The sequence below is a fragment of the Syngnathoides biaculeatus genome, chromosome 19, assembly GCF_019802595.1.
Source record: "Syngnathoides biaculeatus isolate LvHL_M chromosome 19, ASM1980259v1, whole genome shotgun sequence".
Lineage (NCBI taxonomy): Eukaryota > Metazoa > Chordata > Actinopteri > Syngnathiformes > Syngnathidae > Syngnathoides > Syngnathoides biaculeatus.
This window is the reverse complement of record NC_084658.1, coordinates 5,770,860-5,790,775: the sequence shown is the minus strand read 5'-3', so window position 1 is coordinate 5,790,775 and position 19,916 is coordinate 5,770,860. Positions and strand designations below refer to the sequence as shown.

General features: G+C 42.4%; 1 protein-coding gene across 2 annotated transcripts in view; it reads left to right on the top strand.

Annotated features, from left to right (window-relative positions):
- Positions 1 to 38: 38 nt before the first annotated feature.
- oplah (5-oxoprolinase, ATP-hydrolysing) overlaps positions 39 to 19,916 on the top strand; it is a 30,520-nt gene continuing 10,642 nt past the window's right edge. For both annotated transcript variants that reach the window (XM_061804948.1, XM_061804949.1), the window contains exons 1-25: positions 39 to 183; positions 1,264 to 1,442; positions 1,708 to 1,899; positions 3,158 to 3,272; positions 3,816 to 3,939; positions 4,274 to 4,469; positions 5,692 to 5,857; positions 5,976 to 6,114; positions 8,291 to 8,358; positions 8,632 to 8,807; positions 8,992 to 9,132; positions 9,214 to 9,326; positions 9,609 to 9,779; positions 11,502 to 11,639; positions 11,702 to 11,840; positions 12,754 to 12,866; positions 13,227 to 13,378; positions 13,467 to 13,627; positions 13,700 to 13,801; positions 13,883 to 14,057; positions 15,086 to 15,270; positions 15,344 to 15,490; positions 17,147 to 17,281; positions 17,376 to 17,525; positions 17,620 to 17,777. In XM_061804948.1, coding sequence (XP_061660932.1) covers positions 1,272 to 1,442; positions 1,708 to 1,899; positions 3,158 to 3,272; positions 3,816 to 3,939; positions 4,274 to 4,469; positions 5,692 to 5,857; positions 5,976 to 6,114; positions 8,291 to 8,358; positions 8,632 to 8,807; positions 8,992 to 9,132; positions 9,214 to 9,326; positions 9,609 to 9,779; positions 11,502 to 11,639; positions 11,702 to 11,840; positions 12,754 to 12,866; positions 13,227 to 13,378; positions 13,467 to 13,627; positions 13,700 to 13,801; positions 13,883 to 14,057; positions 15,086 to 15,270; positions 15,344 to 15,490; positions 17,147 to 17,281; positions 17,376 to 17,525; positions 17,620 to 17,777 — 3,527 coding nt within the window. In that variant the 5' untranslated portion in view covers positions 39 to 183; positions 1,264 to 1,271. The remainder of the gene's footprint in view (positions 184 to 1,263; positions 1,443 to 1,707; positions 1,900 to 3,157; positions 3,273 to 3,815; positions 3,940 to 4,273; positions 4,470 to 5,691; positions 5,858 to 5,975; positions 6,115 to 8,290; positions 8,359 to 8,631; positions 8,808 to 8,991; positions 9,133 to 9,213; positions 9,327 to 9,608; positions 9,780 to 11,501; positions 11,640 to 11,701; positions 11,841 to 12,753; positions 12,867 to 13,226; positions 13,379 to 13,466; positions 13,628 to 13,699; positions 13,802 to 13,882; positions 14,058 to 15,085; positions 15,271 to 15,343; positions 15,491 to 17,146; positions 17,282 to 17,375; positions 17,526 to 17,619; positions 17,778 to 19,916) is intronic.

The window sequence follows — 19,916 nt, the reverse complement described above, 5'->3', positions numbered from 1 at the left end:
AGGAATTTCATTTAAACGCGCTGTGTCCCTAACAGTCGTTAATTTGCTGTTTGGGGGCGGAGCTCCAACTTCGTGTGTGTGTGCGTGTTGGTGTGTGTTGCTGGTTTGAATAAGAAGCTACTGGGGAGTCGGACACTCAGAGTTGACAGATCGACTTATTGGCGATTAACACACGACTGACAGGTAAGTTAAAGCAGATCTCCTTTCATTTCACTGTTAGGAAAGCACTGAACACGCAAGGACACAATAGTATCTCCGGAGACAGACCCCTCTCCAATCCCAAACCAAAAATACTACTTGCACTACAATCAGGTTGAAAGTCTTTCGTGCTTACTCCCGTGACGGCGTAAAGTGATACATTTGCGTTCGACCCATCCGTTTTCCAAGCCGCTTATCCTCAACGGTTGCCTTCACCGCAAGATGTACAGTTGTTCGGTTTTTGGATGTGCTACTCTCGCTTAAACACGTGTCATATTTGTCCAGACTTCCCGTTGAAGAATATTTTGTTTGCCTATTTAAATGATACAATGTATGGCTACAATTGCAGTGTTGTTTTCAAATGCTGAGCATCATTTATAAATCATAAGCATAGTGCATAAAATCTGATTGCATGTGTACTTAATTTTGTATATATGGATCAACAAGATAATGATATGGATTAAAAACTGAATTAAAATTAAAAGTCGTTGTTTTGAAATTAACCACAATGTTTATTTACTCAAATTATAAACTGATAACGAAACAGGATGAAATGAGCATAATGTGTTTATTACATTATGTGGAAACCCACCACGCCATGCCATATTGATTCAATTATAAATGTGAACAATTCTATTGACAAACCTGTTCAAAAGCCTGTGTTCCTTTATGTGCGCAAAGTTTAACTGTTGGTTTAACCTTTTCAAAATCTCAAGACAAACTAATAGATTGCCCCACAAAGGATCATTTTGATGTCATATTTGGCAAAAACATTGCCATGTTAGAGACTGATCGAATGGTTAATTGCCGGAGCGAGCCAATCACATGCTTCATCTTTAGAAACAGGTGGAAAAAAAAAAGAAAGCTTTTGCTACTATTTTTCAAATGTATCTGATTTGTAATTTCTTAACATGTTTCCCCCCATTATTGTATTGGATTACAAAGGCATACATTTAGTAATTAAATCACGTAATCTCATTACATGTAATTAGTTACTCCTCAACACTGCCTTAGGTGTCGCCGTTGTACTCTGTGCCACTAATACTTTGTACCGGGTATCCACAGTGCTCAGCATGGCCCACACTCAAGGGAAGTTTGATTTCGCCATCGACCGAGGAGGAACCTTCACGGACGTATTTGCTCGACTACCAGACGGCCGGGAAAGGGTCCTCAAACTGCTTTCGCGTGACCCTCAGAACTACAAAGATGCCCCCACTGAGGGTATCCGTAGAGTCATGGAGGAGGTAACCATGCCTGAGCATGTGTAGTGATTGCTACAACCACAGTAATAAGCATGCTGTCAAAAGAATATCTTTCAGACTGCGTCTATCAAAAATGATAAAATCTTTTTCTAAGTCTTGTATCGGATTTCATTGATGCTCTTGCATAAAACAAAAAAAAAAACCACAAATTTACTTTAAAGATACTGTATTTTTCACCAATGTCATTGCTTTGTACATATGTGATGTCTCTGAACTGAGTTTACGTCACGTCTGCTTCCACGGGCAGGAAACGGGATGTGCTTTTCCCCGCGACCAGCCCGTCGACACATCTCGGATCGGCTGGATTCGAATGGGCACCACGGTGGCCACCAATGCGCTGCTGGAGAGAGAAGGGGAAAGGACAGCTCTGCTTGTCACCAAAGGCTTCAAAGACTTGCTGCACATTGGAACGCAGGCCAGGCCTAAGCTGTTTGACTTGGTTGGTCAATCTCACACTGCTACAAACAGGCAAACTACTGTTTGTACCTTGAAGGGAATCTGTGGTACTTTGGAAGCATTAGGGAGGGGATAAGCAGGGTTATTTTGTCATCTTTCAAACAATTGTCTTAGAGTTTGCCCTCTAACAAGTGAACCATTAATGGCTAAGCGGTCCCTTATCTATAAGGGCCTGTAAACAGAAGTCTTATGTGCTTATGTAAAGTGCCGTCCATATATTTTACAGCTGTGTAAAAACATAATAGAGCTGTAAACCTTCTGTTATGAAGTTATTATTTACAACATATAGCTTCTTGGGCAGGTTCTTCATGTAAAAAAAAAACTAAACAAAACTCTTTGCTGAGCAATTAACATTGTGTCACCAAAGAAAGCAAGACATTTTAAATACTTTAGAGCAGGGATGTCAAACTCATTTCTATCGGGCACATTGTAATTACGATTTCTGTCAGAGGGCCATTATGAATGAAACCACGAAAATCTTTAATTGACCCATCATATTTACACATTAAGTTTATCAACTAGTTTTGGAGCCAGAAATCAAGGGTAACGGGTTTTTCAACTATTGTTGATGTTTGGTAACACAAAAATGCTTGTAATATTTCAACGTCATCATTAATGATTTAACAGTTTGAGATTTTGGTTCAAATTTGAACAAAAACCATGGAAGTTGATACACATGATTTGCCTTCGGGGGCCACATAAAATCATGTGGCGGGCTGCATCTGGCCCCCGGGTCTTGAGTTTGACACCTGTCCTTGAGAGCAAGTTGTGTAAAATTAATTTTCAGCACGGGCCACATCTTAGTTATGGCGTCCTTTAGTTGGCCGTAATGACCGTAAAAATCATAGAAATAAATGTATGACCCCCGACCCTCATATTGCATTTCCCCAATGTTTATTTTGTTTTACTATATATCAATTATTCATAATTGCATTTAAAATCAGAAGTCATGGAAAATAGTGACATGAGAATTTACATTCATGGGGAGAACATGCAAACTCCACTCAGACGGACGGGGCTCAGATTTGAACCCCAGTCCTCAGAACTGTGAGGCAACGCTCTAACAAGTTACTCCACTGTCCTGCCTGAACAAATATTACATTTTCCAAATTTGGACGTGGGAGGCTTCTGCCCTCAGTAACAATATGCGCCTTCCTATCGGTCCAGTGTCTTTTATTACTTCCTTTACTTTATCCACTTTTATATAACAATTCATATAATGTGCATACGTTCACTTGCAGGAGGTGTCAGTGCCTGATGTGCTGTACGAGGAGGTTATCGAGGTAGACGAGCGTGTTGTCCTCAAGCAAGATGGCTGCCGGCTCCCCAGGAAGGATCCTAAGCGTGTTGTCACAGGTGTACAAACAAAAAAAAAAAACTCTACATATTCCCTTTTCGAATGTTATCTATGTATTTATTTTGCAGAGCAGAGGCAAGAAGAATCCATATGAGAGAAGAAACCCCGACAGTATGAGCGCATGATATTGTGTTCAAGTGCATTATCACTACTTCATCTTTACTGTGTCTGAATGTCAATTTTCATTTCATAAGCAGAAGACCTCAATAGAATGTGTGCTGGCACCATTCGAATGGAAAACGCATTTATTACTCCTAAAACGAGAGTTATGCTTTTACAACAGCAAATAGTAGTTGCACACAAGATAAACGTGAATTTCACACACGTACATCAAAGAAATCTGTGCATGCATTTCACCACCTCTAAATAGTGTCAGAATGTTTATTTTAATCCGGTGGGAGTCAGGTGTGAATTCTATGGTTCACTTCAATCAAACCTAGCAGGGCAGATGTCAAGATTCCTTAAGTGTTTCCTTCGCTTTGTACAGATGAGCATGTGACTCACGAATGTGTTTATTTACTTTTTTGGGTGTCTATCGCCAGGCAGCACCGGGGATAGTCTGGAGGTGTGGCGGGAGCTTGATCTGGAACGTGTGGAGAAGGATCTGAGAGGAGTTCTATCCCGTGGAATCACCAGTCTAGCGGTGCTTCTGCTTCACTCCTACACGTCAGTGCAGTGGCTTGTTTGATACTATGTGGGGTCATTCATGGACTCCAAGGTCCAGAAGATTACTATACATGATACTACCTTCGTCGGTTCTTAAGTTCATTTGAGCCTCCGAATGGCAAGCTCTCTTTGTTGGGTTTCAGCAATTCGTTTTTCATAATGTTAACATGACCTTGAAGACATACCTATTGCTTGCACACTTTTCTTTCTAAACTGGTTTGGGCGCTGTAAGCTGATGACACAAGTTAGCTGGAACTGCGCATGTGCATCATAGTGACTAAAATGTTGTAGTTTATTTTAATTCCAAAGTCTCTGTTGTTTCTTTACCCCTCAGTTGGTCTGAGCATGAGAAAGCTGTAGGTGCCCTGGCCCGTCAGCTGGGCTTCACCCAAGTGTCTCTGTCCTCTGAGGTCATGCCCATGGTGAGGGCAGTCCCCCGAGGGTACACCGTCTGCGCCGATGCCTACCTCACTCCCAAAATCCGGGAGTACCTTAAAGGCTTCACCTCTGGCTTTAAGGGTGCCCTGAAGGTATGCAGTTTTAATTCAGTGTCATTGTCATCATTAACAGAACGTGTGTAGTGATTATTTGATGTGTACAAAATACATCATCCATCCATCCATCGATCCATTATCTTCCGCTTTTCTGGGTCGGGTCGCGGGGTAAGTAGCTTCAGCATGGATACACAGACTTCCTTTTCCCCAGCCACTTCTTCCAGCTCTTCCGGAGGGATCCCGAGGCGTTCCCAAGCCAGCTGAGAGACATAGTCTCTCCAGCGTGTCCTGGGTCGTCCTCAGGATCTCTTTCCGGTGGGACATGCCCGGAACACCTCACCAGGGAGGCATCCGAATCAGATGCCCCAGCCACCTCATCTGGCTCCTCTCAATGCGGAGGAGCAGTGGCTCGACACTGAGTCCCTCCCGGATGACCAAGCTTCTCACCCTATCTCTTAGGGAGAGCCCAGACACCCTACGGAGGAAACTGATTTCGGCCGCTTGTATACATCATAATTTACTATATTACTTGTGACACGAACGATAGTTAATTTCACATTCGTTGCAAAATCAGGAACATCACTTTGAACCTGTCTAGTTCTTTTTGTCTTTTATCATAGAGGCCTATTTATTGTGAAAGGTGTGTATCACAAGGTGGCTCTGGCATCAAAGGTAGAGCATTACAAAAACTGCATTTAGAGCAGTGCTCTTCGATGTTGGTTTTCTCTACTGCATGTTTCAATCCCACGCCACTCTACAAAAAAAAGAACAACAGCACCTGAGACAATAGCAGAAATATTGCAATGAATGTGCATTAGTTGGAATATGAGATGAAAACATACAACAACCACAGTGAAGGAGAATGAAGGTCTCATATTAGTTTTGGAAAAGTGTCTTTTGGCACAGTCAGGTTTAAACCTAAAGACACTGAGGACCTATAGAAATGGGGTGCTACAGTAAAACTGAGACTCTAAAGTATAATATTGCAGTATCCAGAGTCCGTTAAGAATCTGGAACCCTGACACGGTCGTAAAAATACTACTACGTTGTACATGTTTTTACAAATTGAAAAGCGCACTTTGCACCCTTTCATTTTACTTCTGGTGAATGTGGTTGGGCAATGGTAAAACATTACGCCTTCAGATGCAGTATATTGACTATGTCATGTTTAAGTAAGATCAAATGATGGATGGATCATTTTTCATATGATTGTTGCATTACAGAATCAGGTTAATCTTATGTTACCTTCTGTCATCAGGATGTGGATGTCCTGTTCATGCAGTCAGACGGTGGTCTGACTCCCATGCAGCAGTTCTGTGGTTCGCGCGCCGTCTTGTCTGGGCCAGCCGGGGGAGTTGTGGGTTACGCTGTCACTTCTTACAGCCAGATGGAGAAGAGACCTGTGATTGGCTTTGATATGGGTGGTAAGTCTGTGCTTGTATATTTACAGAGCTGTATACAAATATTTGATATAAAAAAATTACAGCTCTCTATGTCCACAACAACAAAAAATAAAAACTGCCGCCTTCTGTACTCCTGCAGGAACATCGACTGATGTGAGTCGTTACGCGGGCCAGTTTGAGCACGTGTTTGAAGCGACCACAGCTGGAGTCACCCTGCAAGCGCCTCAGCTCGACATCAACACTGTGGCGGCAGGCGGGGGGTCGCGACTCTTCTTCAGGTCTGTCACGGGAATCGTTTGACCGCTGGTAGGAAGCAACAAAACACAAATACTTTGTAGGTTCTTCATCTGTGGATTGTGGATTGGACTTTCTGACAATTTTATATATATATATTAAAAGCAGATTATTTTTTAGGCTGATTTCTTTGATTCCTCTATGGATGACAACATCAGAATCAGTTGTCTTTGTTGACCAATGATGTTAAAACACAAGGAATTTTCCTCCAGTAGTTGAAGTCTCGCTAGTACTTGCTCAAAAAAGACACTAAAACAAAATATACATTTAGGGCTTAAACACATACTGTATGTTCAATGGTTATTGAGAAATATAAAAGTAGGATAAAGAGGGAGGGCATTGGGTCCCTGTAACCACCACAAAGTGACCTCTTGTCGGGGTGCCTCAGAGGGTCAACGGTGCACCCTGGGTCCCTCGGCTTGCGATGTGTCCTGTCCACAGGGTTGCTCTCGGGTGGACCCCTGGGCCCGGTTCTGTCCTCAATTGACCCCTCCGTACAGGGCACTTAACCACGCCTCCTGAAGTGACGTCACGCCACGTGCGCTCACGTAAGACAAACAGTAAAAATGGCAAATACAATACATTCTGAACTGAGACAGACTCTATGCTTCTGATTTCATTCAAATCAACGATATATTATAGATTTGAAATACAATACATTCTTAACTGAGAGAGACGCCATGCTTCTGATTTCAATCATTCACACGTAGCAATGTTATGCTAGCAAAGAACGTCTCATTCATTTATACGAGACGTGTATTAAAAATCAAATTTAGGGCATATCTTCGTGCAAACACAGTCTGGTTAAGCTTCGGCCGCGAGCCAGCAAGAAATCGATACGTTTGTGCATTCCGATCATCGCTAAATTTCGCTCAACAAAGAATAAGTGTGGCAATCGTTCACACGCAGCAGTGTTATCCTAGCGAAGAACTTCGAATTCATTTATACGAGACATGTATTGAAAATCAAATATAGGGCATACCTTCGTGCAAACATGTGTTCCGGTTGATATTAGATGGATTTAGTTGATGATGCGGTCTTCCACAAAGTTTGATCCATCGAAGGCATTTTTCGTACTGGGTCTTCGGTTTTGGAAAGGGTACGAATCGAACTCCACCAACTAGCCTTTCAGGATACCTGTCGTCACTATTACAAAGTCCGTTACTACACCTCTTAACCATATTATTTGTTAAATAACCCAAATACGCGATAAAACGCTAACTAAACCTATACTGGACCATTCAATGTTGTCAGAGAAAATGGCGGGAGCAAAAACGGGCTTTGGGCTATGCAGATCTCTGGCCTCTGATTGGTCAGTGACGCGGATTGCGCAATATCCACGGAGGAGTCAATTGATTGGATGGGGTCCTTAGCCTCCAAATTGTGGACACAGCAATTATAGGACATTTCTGTCAGTCTTTTTGTATGTACAATGGTGTGAATTCTCCTGCATTTGTCTGTAGGAACACACGCTTTGGATTCTTTCACTGGGTGTGGAACTACTCAATTATTGCAACAATAACTCAAGCGTACATGAAGAGCTTGCTTATCCCCCCACTTATAATCTTGTTCTTTCGACTTCTATGATTCACTTACTCCCACCACATTTCAGTTGTATAGCTGGGTTCATTATCCTGGTTTTCTATGCTTTTTCTCTTGTCCTTGTCCTCTCCTATTTTGGCTTGTATGTTGTCTTCCTTCCTTCCTTGTACTGCTACAGACTGTTTCTTTGTTGTAAATATGGAATGATTTACTTTTGTCATTCTGTCTTTGCGCTTTTTCTTTGTCTCTTTCACCCCTCTAGAAATTCTGTTCTGTTCAACTGATCTACTCTGATCCTCAATAAAATTCTCTGTTAATATACTAAGAAATCACAGAGGTAGCTCAAAAACTCCACTGTGACATAGTGAAACTGCTCCGGTATAAAAATGATGGAGAAACAGGAAACAAAAAAAGAGGGAAAAGATTTTGGCCGTGTTTTTTTTCTTGTCCTAAGTAATCCAAATTTATATTGTATATTATTCACAGTGAAAGAAAGTACAGTCTGTACTTTGGGTTTCATGAGATTGTGTTAGGTGTACATGCAGTTGTAAATATTGGCACAACGTCTTCTCTCTTTGGTGGAGGGTGATTGTCTTCTCATTCTTCTTTCCTTGTCAGGTCGGGGATGTTTGTGGTTGGGCCGGAGTCTGCTGGTGCCCATCCAGGACCGGCCTGCTATCGGAAAGGTATTGTACAGAACCATCACTGTTTTACTTGTTTCGGAGAGGTCTCATTTCAGTCATCCGTACATCTTAAAATGCAGGGTGTTCCAACAAATTTCATATCATTTGAAATATGAATGTCTGACTTAGTTTTTGCACATTTCTTTAAAATTGGATGTATCTTCTTAGACCATGAAATAATGTCATTTGTGGGGGGGACATAAAAAAAAAAACTATGTGGAATGAACTGGTAAAACGTTGTAACCTATATTTTGTATTCCTGTTTGATTTTCCTAGGTGGTCCGCTGACTGTGACAGATGCTAACTTAGGTCTAGGCCGCCTCCTCCCTTCCTTCTTTCCAAAGATATTTGGACCTGGCGAGAATGAACCTCTATCCCTCGACCAGACGATGACGCAATTCCGTCATCTGACCCAAGAGATTAACCATTTCCTGTCCTCTAACAAATCACAAGTACTAATATTTATGTTGATACCACATTTTTGGACCTTTTTTCAGTTTCAAAATGTTTAATATTATGTTGTCATTTGCAGTGGAAAAATAAGTGTTTATCAAAATTCCGCTTTATCTTGCTAAAGGTTACATTTTAAATGTTGAGCATAATATATGAGGCAGAATTGAATTATTTTTTTTTCAGCCTGGTGCAAATGGCACAAACCAATCAAAGAGCGCTACTTTGTCCAAAAGCCAATCTGAGATGACTTTGGAAGATGTGGCCATGGGATTCATCCGCGTGGCAAATGAGGCCATGTGTCGGCCAATAAGAGCCCTGACACAGGTGCTGAAGTGATGGTGCACTCTTTTGTATTAGAATGTTTAAAATATGTCGAATGTTAACTATATCATGTGTGCACTTCAGGCAAAGGGCCATGACACATCTCAGCATGTTTTAGCGTGTTTCGGGGGCGCTGGTGGCCAGCACGCCTGTGCAATCGCCCGATCCCTTGGGATGAAGACAGTCTTTATACACAAGTAAAAACGATAAATACAACTTATTTTCTCTTGTTTCCGTTTGCACTCATGAGACAGTTTATTAGCTACACACTTTTAATGTGAGCAAATAACACGTATCCATCCCATCCATTGTCCCATCAATTGTTACACTTGTTCTTATTTTAGTAGATTGTGCCTTAGATTGTGCAAGTGTACCTAACGTGTGTGTTAAATGAAGTGGCACAAAAACACAAAACACTTTTTCGCTTGCACTGTTATCAAATGGTTGCTATGCTGTATATTTTTTGCTGACATCTTTAGGTACAGTGGTGTTCTGTCAGCATACGGTCTGGCTCTAGCGGACGTTGTCGAGGAGGTGCAGGAGCCGTGCTCGCTTCAGTACGAAAAGAATTCTTTCGGCGAGCTTGACCGTAGAGTTGACCTGCTCTCACAACGCTGCCACGACACACTACATTCGCGCGGATTCAACAGGTTACCACCAATGTACAGTGAAGAAAATGAGTATTTGAACACCCTGCTATATTGCAAGTTCTCCAACTTGGAAATCATTGGAGGGGTCTGAAATTTTCATCATAGGTGCATGTCCACTGTGAGAGAGATAATCTAAAAACAAAAATCCAGAAATCACAATGTATGATTTTTTTTTTTTTTTTTTTTTTTAAGAATGATTTATTTGTGTGGTATAGCTGTAAATAAGTATTTGAACACCTGTCTATCAGCTAGAATTCTGAACCTCAAAGACCTGTTAGTCCACCTTTAAAAGTCCATCTCCACTCCATGTATTATCCTGAATCAGATGCACCTGTGTGAGGTCATGAGCTGCATAAAGACACCTGTCCACCCTATACAATCAGTAAGACTCAAACTTGTAACATGGCCAAGACCAAAGAGCGGTCCAAAGACACCAGAAACAAAATTGTAGAACTCCACACGCCTGGAAAGAGCTACGGAGAAATTGCCAAGCAGCTTGGTGAAAAAGGGTCCACTGAGCAATCATTACAAAATGGAAGAAACTAAACATGACGGTCAATCTCAGAGTGGAGCCCCAAGCAAGATATCACCTCGTGGGGTCCCAACAATCCTTAGAAAGTTAAGGAATCAGCCCAGGACTACACAACAGGACTTGGTCAATGACCTGTAAAGATCTGGGACCACCGTTTCCAAGGTTACTGTTGGTAATACACTAAGACGTCATGGTTTGAAATCATGCATGGCACGGAAGGTTCCCCTGCTTAAACCAGCACATCTCAAGGCGCGTCTCAAGTTTGCCAATGCCCATTTGAATGATACAGAGGAGTCATGGGAGAAAGTTTTGTGTTCAGTTGAGACCAAAATGGAGCTTTTTGGTTATAATTCCACTAACTGTGTTTGGAGGAAGACGAATTATGAGTTCCATCCCAAGAACACCATCCCTACTGTGAAACATGGGGGTGGTAGCATCATGCTTTGGGGGTGTTTTTCTGCACATGGGACAGGACGACTCCACTGTATTGAGGAGAGGATGACCGCGGCCATGCATTGTGAGATTTTGGTGAACAACCTCTTTTCTTCAGTCAGAGCATTGAAGATGGGTCGTGGCTGGGTCTTTCAACAATGACCTAAAGCACACAGCCAGGAAAAGCAAAGAGTGGCTCCGTAAGAAGCATATCAAGGTTCTGGCGTGACCTAGCCGTTCACCAGACCCAAACCCAATAAAAAAATCTTTGGAGGGAGCTTAAACTCAGTGTTTCTCAGCGATAGCCCAGAAACCTCTCTGATCTAGAGTAGATCTGTGTGGAGGAGTGGGCCAAAATCCCTCCTGCAGTGTGTACAAACCTGGTGAACAACTACAAGAAACATTTGACCTCTGCAATTGCAAACAAAGGCTAATGTACCAAATATTAACATTGGTTTTCTCAGGTGTTCAAATACTTATTTGCAGCTGTATCACACAAATCGTTAAAAAAATCATACATTGTGATTTCTGGATTTTTCTTTTTAGATTATCTGTCTCACAGTGGACATGCACGTACGATGAAAATTTCAGACCCCTCCATGATTTCTAAATGGGAGAACTTGCAATATAGCAGGGTGTTCAAATACCGTTTTTCTTCACTGTAGTTCTGTCTCATACTGTTACTCTTGTTCCCACTTTTGCTTCTTGCAAGATGAATGTGTTAGATGCATTAAAAGTAGTCTTTTGTATCCTCTCAGTGGCCAAATAAGCACTGAGGTTTTTCTCCACCTGCGCTATGAGGGCACAGACTGCGCCCTCATGGTGACAGCAGCTGATTATCCCCGAAATGAGAGGACCTCGAAAGCTGGTGACTTCCGCAGTGCCTTTACTCAAAGGTTTGTGCCATAAGATTTAAACCGTGTCTGCTAGTGTTACATTCAGCTTTGTTCTTGTCAAGGTATCTGAAGGAATTTGGATTCACCATCCCAGAGAGGCCCATCATGGTAGATGACATCAGAGTGAGGGGCTGTGGCAAGTCTGGCATCAAAGTGATGTACAAACCAAAGAAGGGACGCGGTCAGGCTAAACCTGTCACGGTATTCTGACTTCATTGCAAAATACTCAAGCAAATAATATCCCGACTGCTAACACACAAACATGGAGCTGATCATTCATTTTGATGGACCCAGCTTGTTCATTTTAACCTTTGTATATTGTTTGGGTCACATTTGACTTGTTTGGACATTGGACACCAATAAGAATACACAAAATTTCATACTTTCAGTCTGAATGTAAATGACTTCCTAAACCTAAAGTATCCCGGGTCTGTTTCCCCCTTTTCATTTGCCACAGAAACATGAAATGTAGATGAAATTACTTTTTTCTTTTGCTCTGAAACATTAATTATTACTAGCTTTTTTTTTTTAATATACAGGTGGGTGTTCACTCGGGGTGGAACGGTTCACAAAATTCATAGTTCAGTTCATATCACAGTTTTTGTGGTTATGGTTCTCGGTTTAGATCAGTCCGGTTGACAATTATTTGTTAATTATTGCAGTTAACAACTATGCAATTCTTGCATAGTGAGTTTGCATTTGCTGGTACTGTACATACAATGAGGACTTCGCTCGCAAGCAAACATCACAAGTAAACGCAATGCACACTACTTCGCCTTGTTAGTCCACCAGAATGAAGAAAATGAACTGTATGACAATTTAGGAGGTTTGACAGATCTTGGAAAATCCTGGGTACCCCCGGTTAGTAGATCAGCTTCCAAATCTGTTTTCGTGTGCAATCAAGTTTGAGCCTGTTTTTGCACACACAAACCTTGAGTAAATAATGGCCTATGTGCGGATGGAAAATTAGCCCAATGCAAGCGTTCAATTATCTTATCTTACCCAGCTTTTCATTCTACACTCTTCACTTGATCGGAAAACAAATCATAAACAATTGTGTTTTGGAAATGTGCTCTGCTTAATGGCAATGTGTCATCTTTTTCCTTCTCTCAAGATGACCAAATGTTACTTTGAGGATGGTTACCATGACACATCCGTGTATCTGTGGGAGGAACTTCTTTGTGGTCACACCATCACAGGACCAGCCATCATCATTGACAAGAACAGGCACAGTCACTTGATTTATGCTTGATATAACTCATGATTTGGCATCAAAATAGCTTCATCTGCACAATCTGATGAAATCTGGATAAAAAATTATGAAAAGGATGGTCAGTTTTGATTCAATTTAGTTATTCACGTTTGTGTTTATAATAGTTTGCCCCTTTCATGTAACTAATGAAGTAACCAAAATATAAAAAGTGTGATTCATTTGTATTCTTCAGTATAAACAATAATAAGTATATTTCATCAACCATAAGTACTGTATTAATATGTTTAATGCAGAACCTGATAGAGCTCTGGTGGATTTCAATAGATTTTGTAGGTGTACATAATGGATTATCTACTGTCTCATTTCCTCCCCAGTACAATCCTGGTGGAACCCTGCTGTGAGGCCTGTTTGACAGAAGGGGGTGATGTTTGCATGACGGTAGGCTCCGACCCTCACTGCGCAGTCGGCACAGAGCTCAACACAGTACAACTCTCCATCTTCTCCCATCGCTTCATGAGCATAGCAGGTTGGCTGACAACAGTATCTGCAAAGACCTCCAAAGTCACATATGCAAAAAAATTGATTTGTTGTGGTCCACCTTTGTGGCTCTCTAGAACAGATGGGCAGAGTACTTCAAAGAACGTCCATCTCCACCAACATCAAGGAGCGTCTTGATTTCTCCTGTGCTGTGTTTGGACCTGATGGGGGCCTGGTGTCAAACGCACCCCACATTCCTGTCCATCTTGGTGCCATGCAGGAGACTGTCCAGTACCAGGTATGGAATCTTTGCGAGCTTTCCCATCAAGCTGGTTCAACCAGAAATATTCAGTTCTTCTCTTCTGTTTAGATCAAGTCTCTGAGGGGGGACCTAAAAGAGGGAGATGTGATTCTGAGTAACCACCCGTGTGCCGGCGGCAGTCATCTCCCTGACCTCACAGTCATCACTCCAGTCAGTCCCTGTCCTGTGGATGCTTTTTTTTTCTTTACTTCCATTCCCCTCCAACACCAACACTTCTGAATTCAATTGCAGGTGTTTAGGAAAGGCGTAAGTGGGCCGGTGTTCTTTGTAGCCAGCAGGGGGCACCATGCAGACATAGGAGGCATCACTCCAGGTTCCATGCCCCCACACTCCACCTCTCTGCAACAGGAGGGCGCCGTCTTCATTTCCTTCAAACTTGTCACGGGTGGAGTCTTCCAGGAAGAAGGTAAGGCAAGAGCATTTGGGCCATCCGTCCATCCATCCATTTACTTTGCCGCTTATCCTCACGAGGGTCGCGGGGAGTGCTGGAGCCTTTCCTAGCTGTGAACGGGCAGGGGGCTGGGTACACCATGAACTGGTTGCCAGCCAATGGCAGAGCATATCAAGACAAACAGCCGCACTCACAATCATAACCAGGGGCAATTTAGAGTGTCCAATTAATGTTGCATGTTTTGGGAATGTGTGAGGAAACAGGAGTCCCAGGAGAAAACCCATGCAGGCACAGGGAGAACATGCAAACTCCACACAGATGGGTCCGGGATTGAACCCTGTACCTCAGAACTGTGAGGCCAGCTGACCAACCGTGCCGCCGCATTTGGGCCATTTTTTTTGTAATTTTTTTAAAAATCATTTTATGGGATTCAGTTGTATTTGTGCATATTCATTTCACAACATTTCATATCTACACAAAGCTACAGCAAATATATATTGTCATATATAACTTGTGGTAACAGAAATCCAAAGGTCTAAAATGTGGCTACATAAATGACTTAATATTTCCCGTATTTTGTCAAAGTAACTTTTTCTAGCATTTGGGATGTAATCTTGTCTCTATGGTGCTTCAGTCAATGTGAAGTATAAATTAAAATCATCCACACAATCCTGAGTTCAAGACATTTTTTGGCAAGAGGATTAACATCATTCATTTAGTCAGCAAATTACGTATGACTCATGAATAAGAAATGTCTTTTTTCAAGACTCTTTATTTCAAGACCCATTCCTGTGCTATGGATATGCCTTAGCATAATCATGCTGGTGACAATATTTATTTTTTTCTTCACTAATACCATTGCAAATGTTTCTCCAGAACATTTACTGTATCTTCTATTTCATGAGGTTAAAATGCTTTATGAAATAATATATTGGTAATTATAAAATACCCACATGCTACCATCAGATGAAGTATTTGCAACTGCACATTTTACATTACTTTTCTGTTGTGTTGCTTGGCAATCCTCACTTTCCCAACATCAGCTGTGACTGAGGCTCTAATGGCTCCAGCCCAATACCCAGAGTCCTCTGGAACTCGGAATCTCCACGACAACCTATCGGACCTGCGCGCTCAGGTCGCGGCCAACCGGAGAGGCAGTCAGCTGGTGGGAGAGTTGATTGACTGCTACGGGCTGGCTGTAGTTCAGGCCTATATGGGCTACATCCAGGTAATAATGGCTCCGAGAGCAAACAGTAGAAAGTTGACCCCCCCGGTGATGACACGGCCTGTGCTTATTGCAGAGTAACGCAGAGCTGGCAGTGAGGGACATGCTGAGAGACTTTGCGCGTCGCCGACGGCAACAGACAGGCTCCTTAGAAGTGGAGTCGGAGGATTTCATGGATGATGGCACCCCAATCCGACTGCGGGTCAACATTAATGAAGACGAGGTGATAATCTACTGAAGCCAACATAATGACTTGTCAATGGCTTGGCACAATGCCATGAGACTTTTTTTTTTAAGTGATAACTTTAAAAGTTGTGCCTTGCAGCCATCTTTTAAACAGAAGACATTTGCACACGATTACAAACAATACAATGCCTGAAAATGTTGTGGATTTCATGCTTATATTTCTTCAGTACAGTGTCCATTTACTACATCACTACTGCATTTTATGACTTACTCTGCCTGCATTCTAAATTCATATCGAGTACTGTACTAAACTCTGGCAGAATGAGAATATTCACAGGGATGCTCCCATCTGTTGTCTATCCTCCATAAACAAGGAAGTAGTCTGCATGTTAACTAACAACCAGATAAACTATCCATCCCTCCATTTTCTGAGCTGCTTATCCTCACAAGGATCGTGGGAGTGCTGAAGTCTATCCTCGCTATCTTCTGGCAGGAAGCAGCCAATTTGCAGGGCATGTGGAGACAGACAACATTCACACTCACAACCACACCGAGGGGCAATTCAGAGTTTCCAATGAATGCATGTTTTTGGGACATAGGAGGAAACCCAATGCAGGCACAGGGACAAAATGCAAACTGTACATAGGCGGGGCTGGGATTAGAACTCAAGTATGTGAGGCCAACGCTCTACCCAGTTGCTCCCCTGTGCCGCCCCCAGATAAACTAACTAACCCCAATATAAAGTTATTTCAACTGTTTTTACTTTTATTAAGAGGTCAGCCACGTTGGAGGTCTGCGATCTACCTTGTGGCATTCTCGTTAAATATAGTCATTATGCCACTGTAAAACAACAAATTTAAAACTTTTGCACAATATTTATACTGCTGGGTACTTTAATGCAGAATCTGATCGAGCTCTTCTGGTGGATTTCAATAAATTTTGTAGGTTTACGTAATGGATTATCTATTGTCATATTTCCTCCTCAGTACGATCATTACCAGCTGGATCAGCTGGAAAGTGTTGGCCTCACAGTTATGAGGTCCTGTGTTCGATCCCGAACCCGCCTGTGTGGAGTTTGCATGTTCTCCCCGTCCCTGGGTGGGTTTCTCCCAGCGCTCCGGTTTCCTCCCACAACCCAAAATATGCAATATTAATTGGACACTCTAAATTGCCCCTGGTGTTATTGTGAGTGTGGCTGGTGTCTGTCCGTGTGTGCCCTGTGATTGGCTGGCAACCAGTTCAGGGTGTACCCCGCTTCCTGCCCATTAACAGCTGGTATAGGCTCCAGCACTCCCTGCGACCGTTGTGAGGATAAGCGGGTTAGAAGATGGATGGATTTATATTGCTGATGAAGGGTATTCAAAAGACAGCAAAGGACAAAAAACGTCTGGACATAACAGTGCAGTAGATGGTGCAAGTTAATTCCAATATTTTGACTGTAACATAATCGCACATGGTGACACTGAAATTAAGTCCCCAAATGTCTTCTTTCACTGACAACTGTTTTGAGAGTTTGCAGGAAAGCGTTAACACTGTTGTCAAAAACCTCCACTTTGAAACACATATTCCAACTTCAAAAAGCTGTTGCCATCTTAACACATGACCAAAATACAATTTTAACCTTTCACTGCATTGTCATGGAATCGGCCCCAAAGTTGAAGATGTTAGCATTTATAGCCTTTAATCACTACAGGGAACTGCGGTGTTTGACTTTACCGGGACTGGGACAGAGGTTTGGGGGAATTGCAATGCTCCTCGAGCTATTACTCTCTCTGCCCTCATCTACTGCCTCCGGTGCATGGTGGGTCAGGACATCCCCCTCAATCAGGTCTGATGCTTCTCTCCCTCCATCTAATTTATCTGTGCATAGTGGAGCGTCATAGTACAACCTGTTTTGTTTTTTCTCCCTCCCGCACATATAGGGCTGTCTTGCCCCAATCAAAGTCATCATCCCTCCAGGTTCCATCCTGCAACCCTCACAAAATGCTGCCGTGGTTGGCGGCAATGTGCTCACGTCGCAGAGAGTTGTGGATGTCATTTTTAAAGCGTTTGAGGTCTGCGCCGCCTCTCAGGTGACGATGGCTTCGATAAGATGGTGGCACTTCATAAGAGCATATTGATTTTAAAACATGACCCCGATATGACAACCCATGTCTTTGTTATCAGGGTTGCATGAACAATATTTCATTCGGCAGCGAGAAGGTTGGATACTATGAGACCGTCGCCGGCGGTGCTGGGGCAGGGCCAAGTTGGAATGGGAGAAGTGGTGTTCACAGTCACATGACCAACACCCGCATTACTGACCCAGAGATTTTAGAAAAGAGGTAAGACATCAGATCTTGTGAGATGAAAAACAATAATTCTAGTAATTACATATGTACTATGTGTCTATCGATGGATCGACTGATCAGGCCATCTAAAGATCCACCAACCTATCAATATATATTGTACTGTATATACAGAGGATACCAAAAGTATTCAAACCCCTTTACATTTTTCATTCTATTGCATTCTATTGCACTTATTCATTCATGTACAGACAACACCCTATAATTACAGGGAAAAAAACTGAATTCTTTAAGTTTTTGCAGATTTATTAAAAAAGAAAAACTGAAATATTACACAGCCATAAGTTTTCAGACCCTTTGCTCAGTATTTAGGAGATGTACCCTTTTAAGTTATTACATCCATGAGTCTTTTTAGGAATGATGTAACAAGTTTTCCAGACCAGGGTTTGAGGATCCTCTGGCATTATTCCTTGCAGATGATTGATTAAATGATTTTAGCAAATGGCTACAATATCAAAAAAAAAAAAAAGTGGGAAAATTTAAGGGGGTTTGAATCCTGTCAGCACCCTCTGTGTGTGTGTGTGTGTTTCCTAGTTTTTAATGTATTATACAACACAATTTGGAGTTTGTACTTTGATTCTAAATACTTTCCATTTTGAATTACAATATTTATCCATTTTTTTTGGCCAATGGCACATTTTTTTTATAATAGACTTAGTTTCTTTATTTCCGAAAGAGACGATTTTATGCACTTTAAAGGAGGGAATGAATGTTGAATGAATTTTTTTGTGTCATCTTAAGAAGTGGAGTTACTCTCTGCTTAACAAGGAGAAGAATTCAAGACATCCTGCCTAACAAAGATCGACACATATTGACACATTGTTTGTAAATCTGGAGTTTATGCTGGTGCACTCAATTCTAATGCCATGTAAGTCTGACAGTTACTTGTTTCTTTCTGGCAAAATGGCAAAGTAGGTCATTTTCATTGAGACAATATGTGGAGAAATCCTGCCTTGGAAGAAAAGACAACTTATACCCAAGTAGAAGTGACTCCCTCCCCAGAAGTTGACGATGAGGAGTAAACAGCCAGTTGCTGATTCTTCTCTTTTAGTAGATGAGGACAATATATCGACTCACCACCGGAGGCCGAGCAGCTGATTCAGAGACAGAGGAGGCACATGATGATGTGGTTTACCACAGCTGAAAAGATCCTCTGCTCGAATCCAGAACCCACCGGTTTCAACCAAAGGCTCTCTGTAGTTGCCTCTTTCAGCAGTTTATGGTCTACATTTGGCCTTTGTAGAACAAAAATGTACATGGGAGGTGGACATGTGAGGATAGAATGGAGATGAAGCTTGGATGACATAACTGCACAAGCCATACATTCTTGCCACGATGACCCAATACCACTATGTTCACACTTCAACTTAGTGGGTGCACCAAGAACACAGTCTGACAACATATTTGCTTCAATCTCGTTGCCACAGTAACTTCTCAGAAGAAAACTGTCTCTCATTGTCACCAAACCAAAACTAACTCCCCAGATCCTCCAGCTGTGACAGAGGAATATTCTGGTATGTGTGTTCACTGTCACTAAAATTGCATGCCCAAGCATTCCAAAGCGGGAGCGCAAAGCACAGGGGAAGAGGATACGCCGGCATGTAGCAGCTATGTCCAACAAATGACGTTCCTAAAGGCTCTGGATGTTTTGGAGCTGTCCTGGTTGACACACCTGTACAACATCGCGTGGACATCGGTGACAGCGCCTTTGGATTGGCAGACTGGGGTGGACGTCCCCCATTTTGAGAAGGGGGACCGGAGAATTTGTTCCAACTACAGGTTGATTACACTCCTCAACCTCCCTGGTAAGGTTTATTCAGGGCTGCAGGAGATTAGGGTCCGTCAGGAACTCGAATCTCTTTCAGGAGGAGCAATGTTGTTTTCTTCCTGGCCCTGGAACAGTGGACCAGCTCTACACCCTCGCCAGGATCCTTGAGGCTGCGTGGGAGTTTGCCCAACCAGTCTACACTGTTTTATGGACTTGGAGAAGGTGTTCGACCGTGTCCCTTGGGGAGTCCCGTGGGGGGTTCTTTGGGAGTATGGGGAACTGAACCCCCGATGCGTCCTATTCGGTCCCTGTACGACCGGTGTCAGAGTTTGGTCCGCATTGCAGGC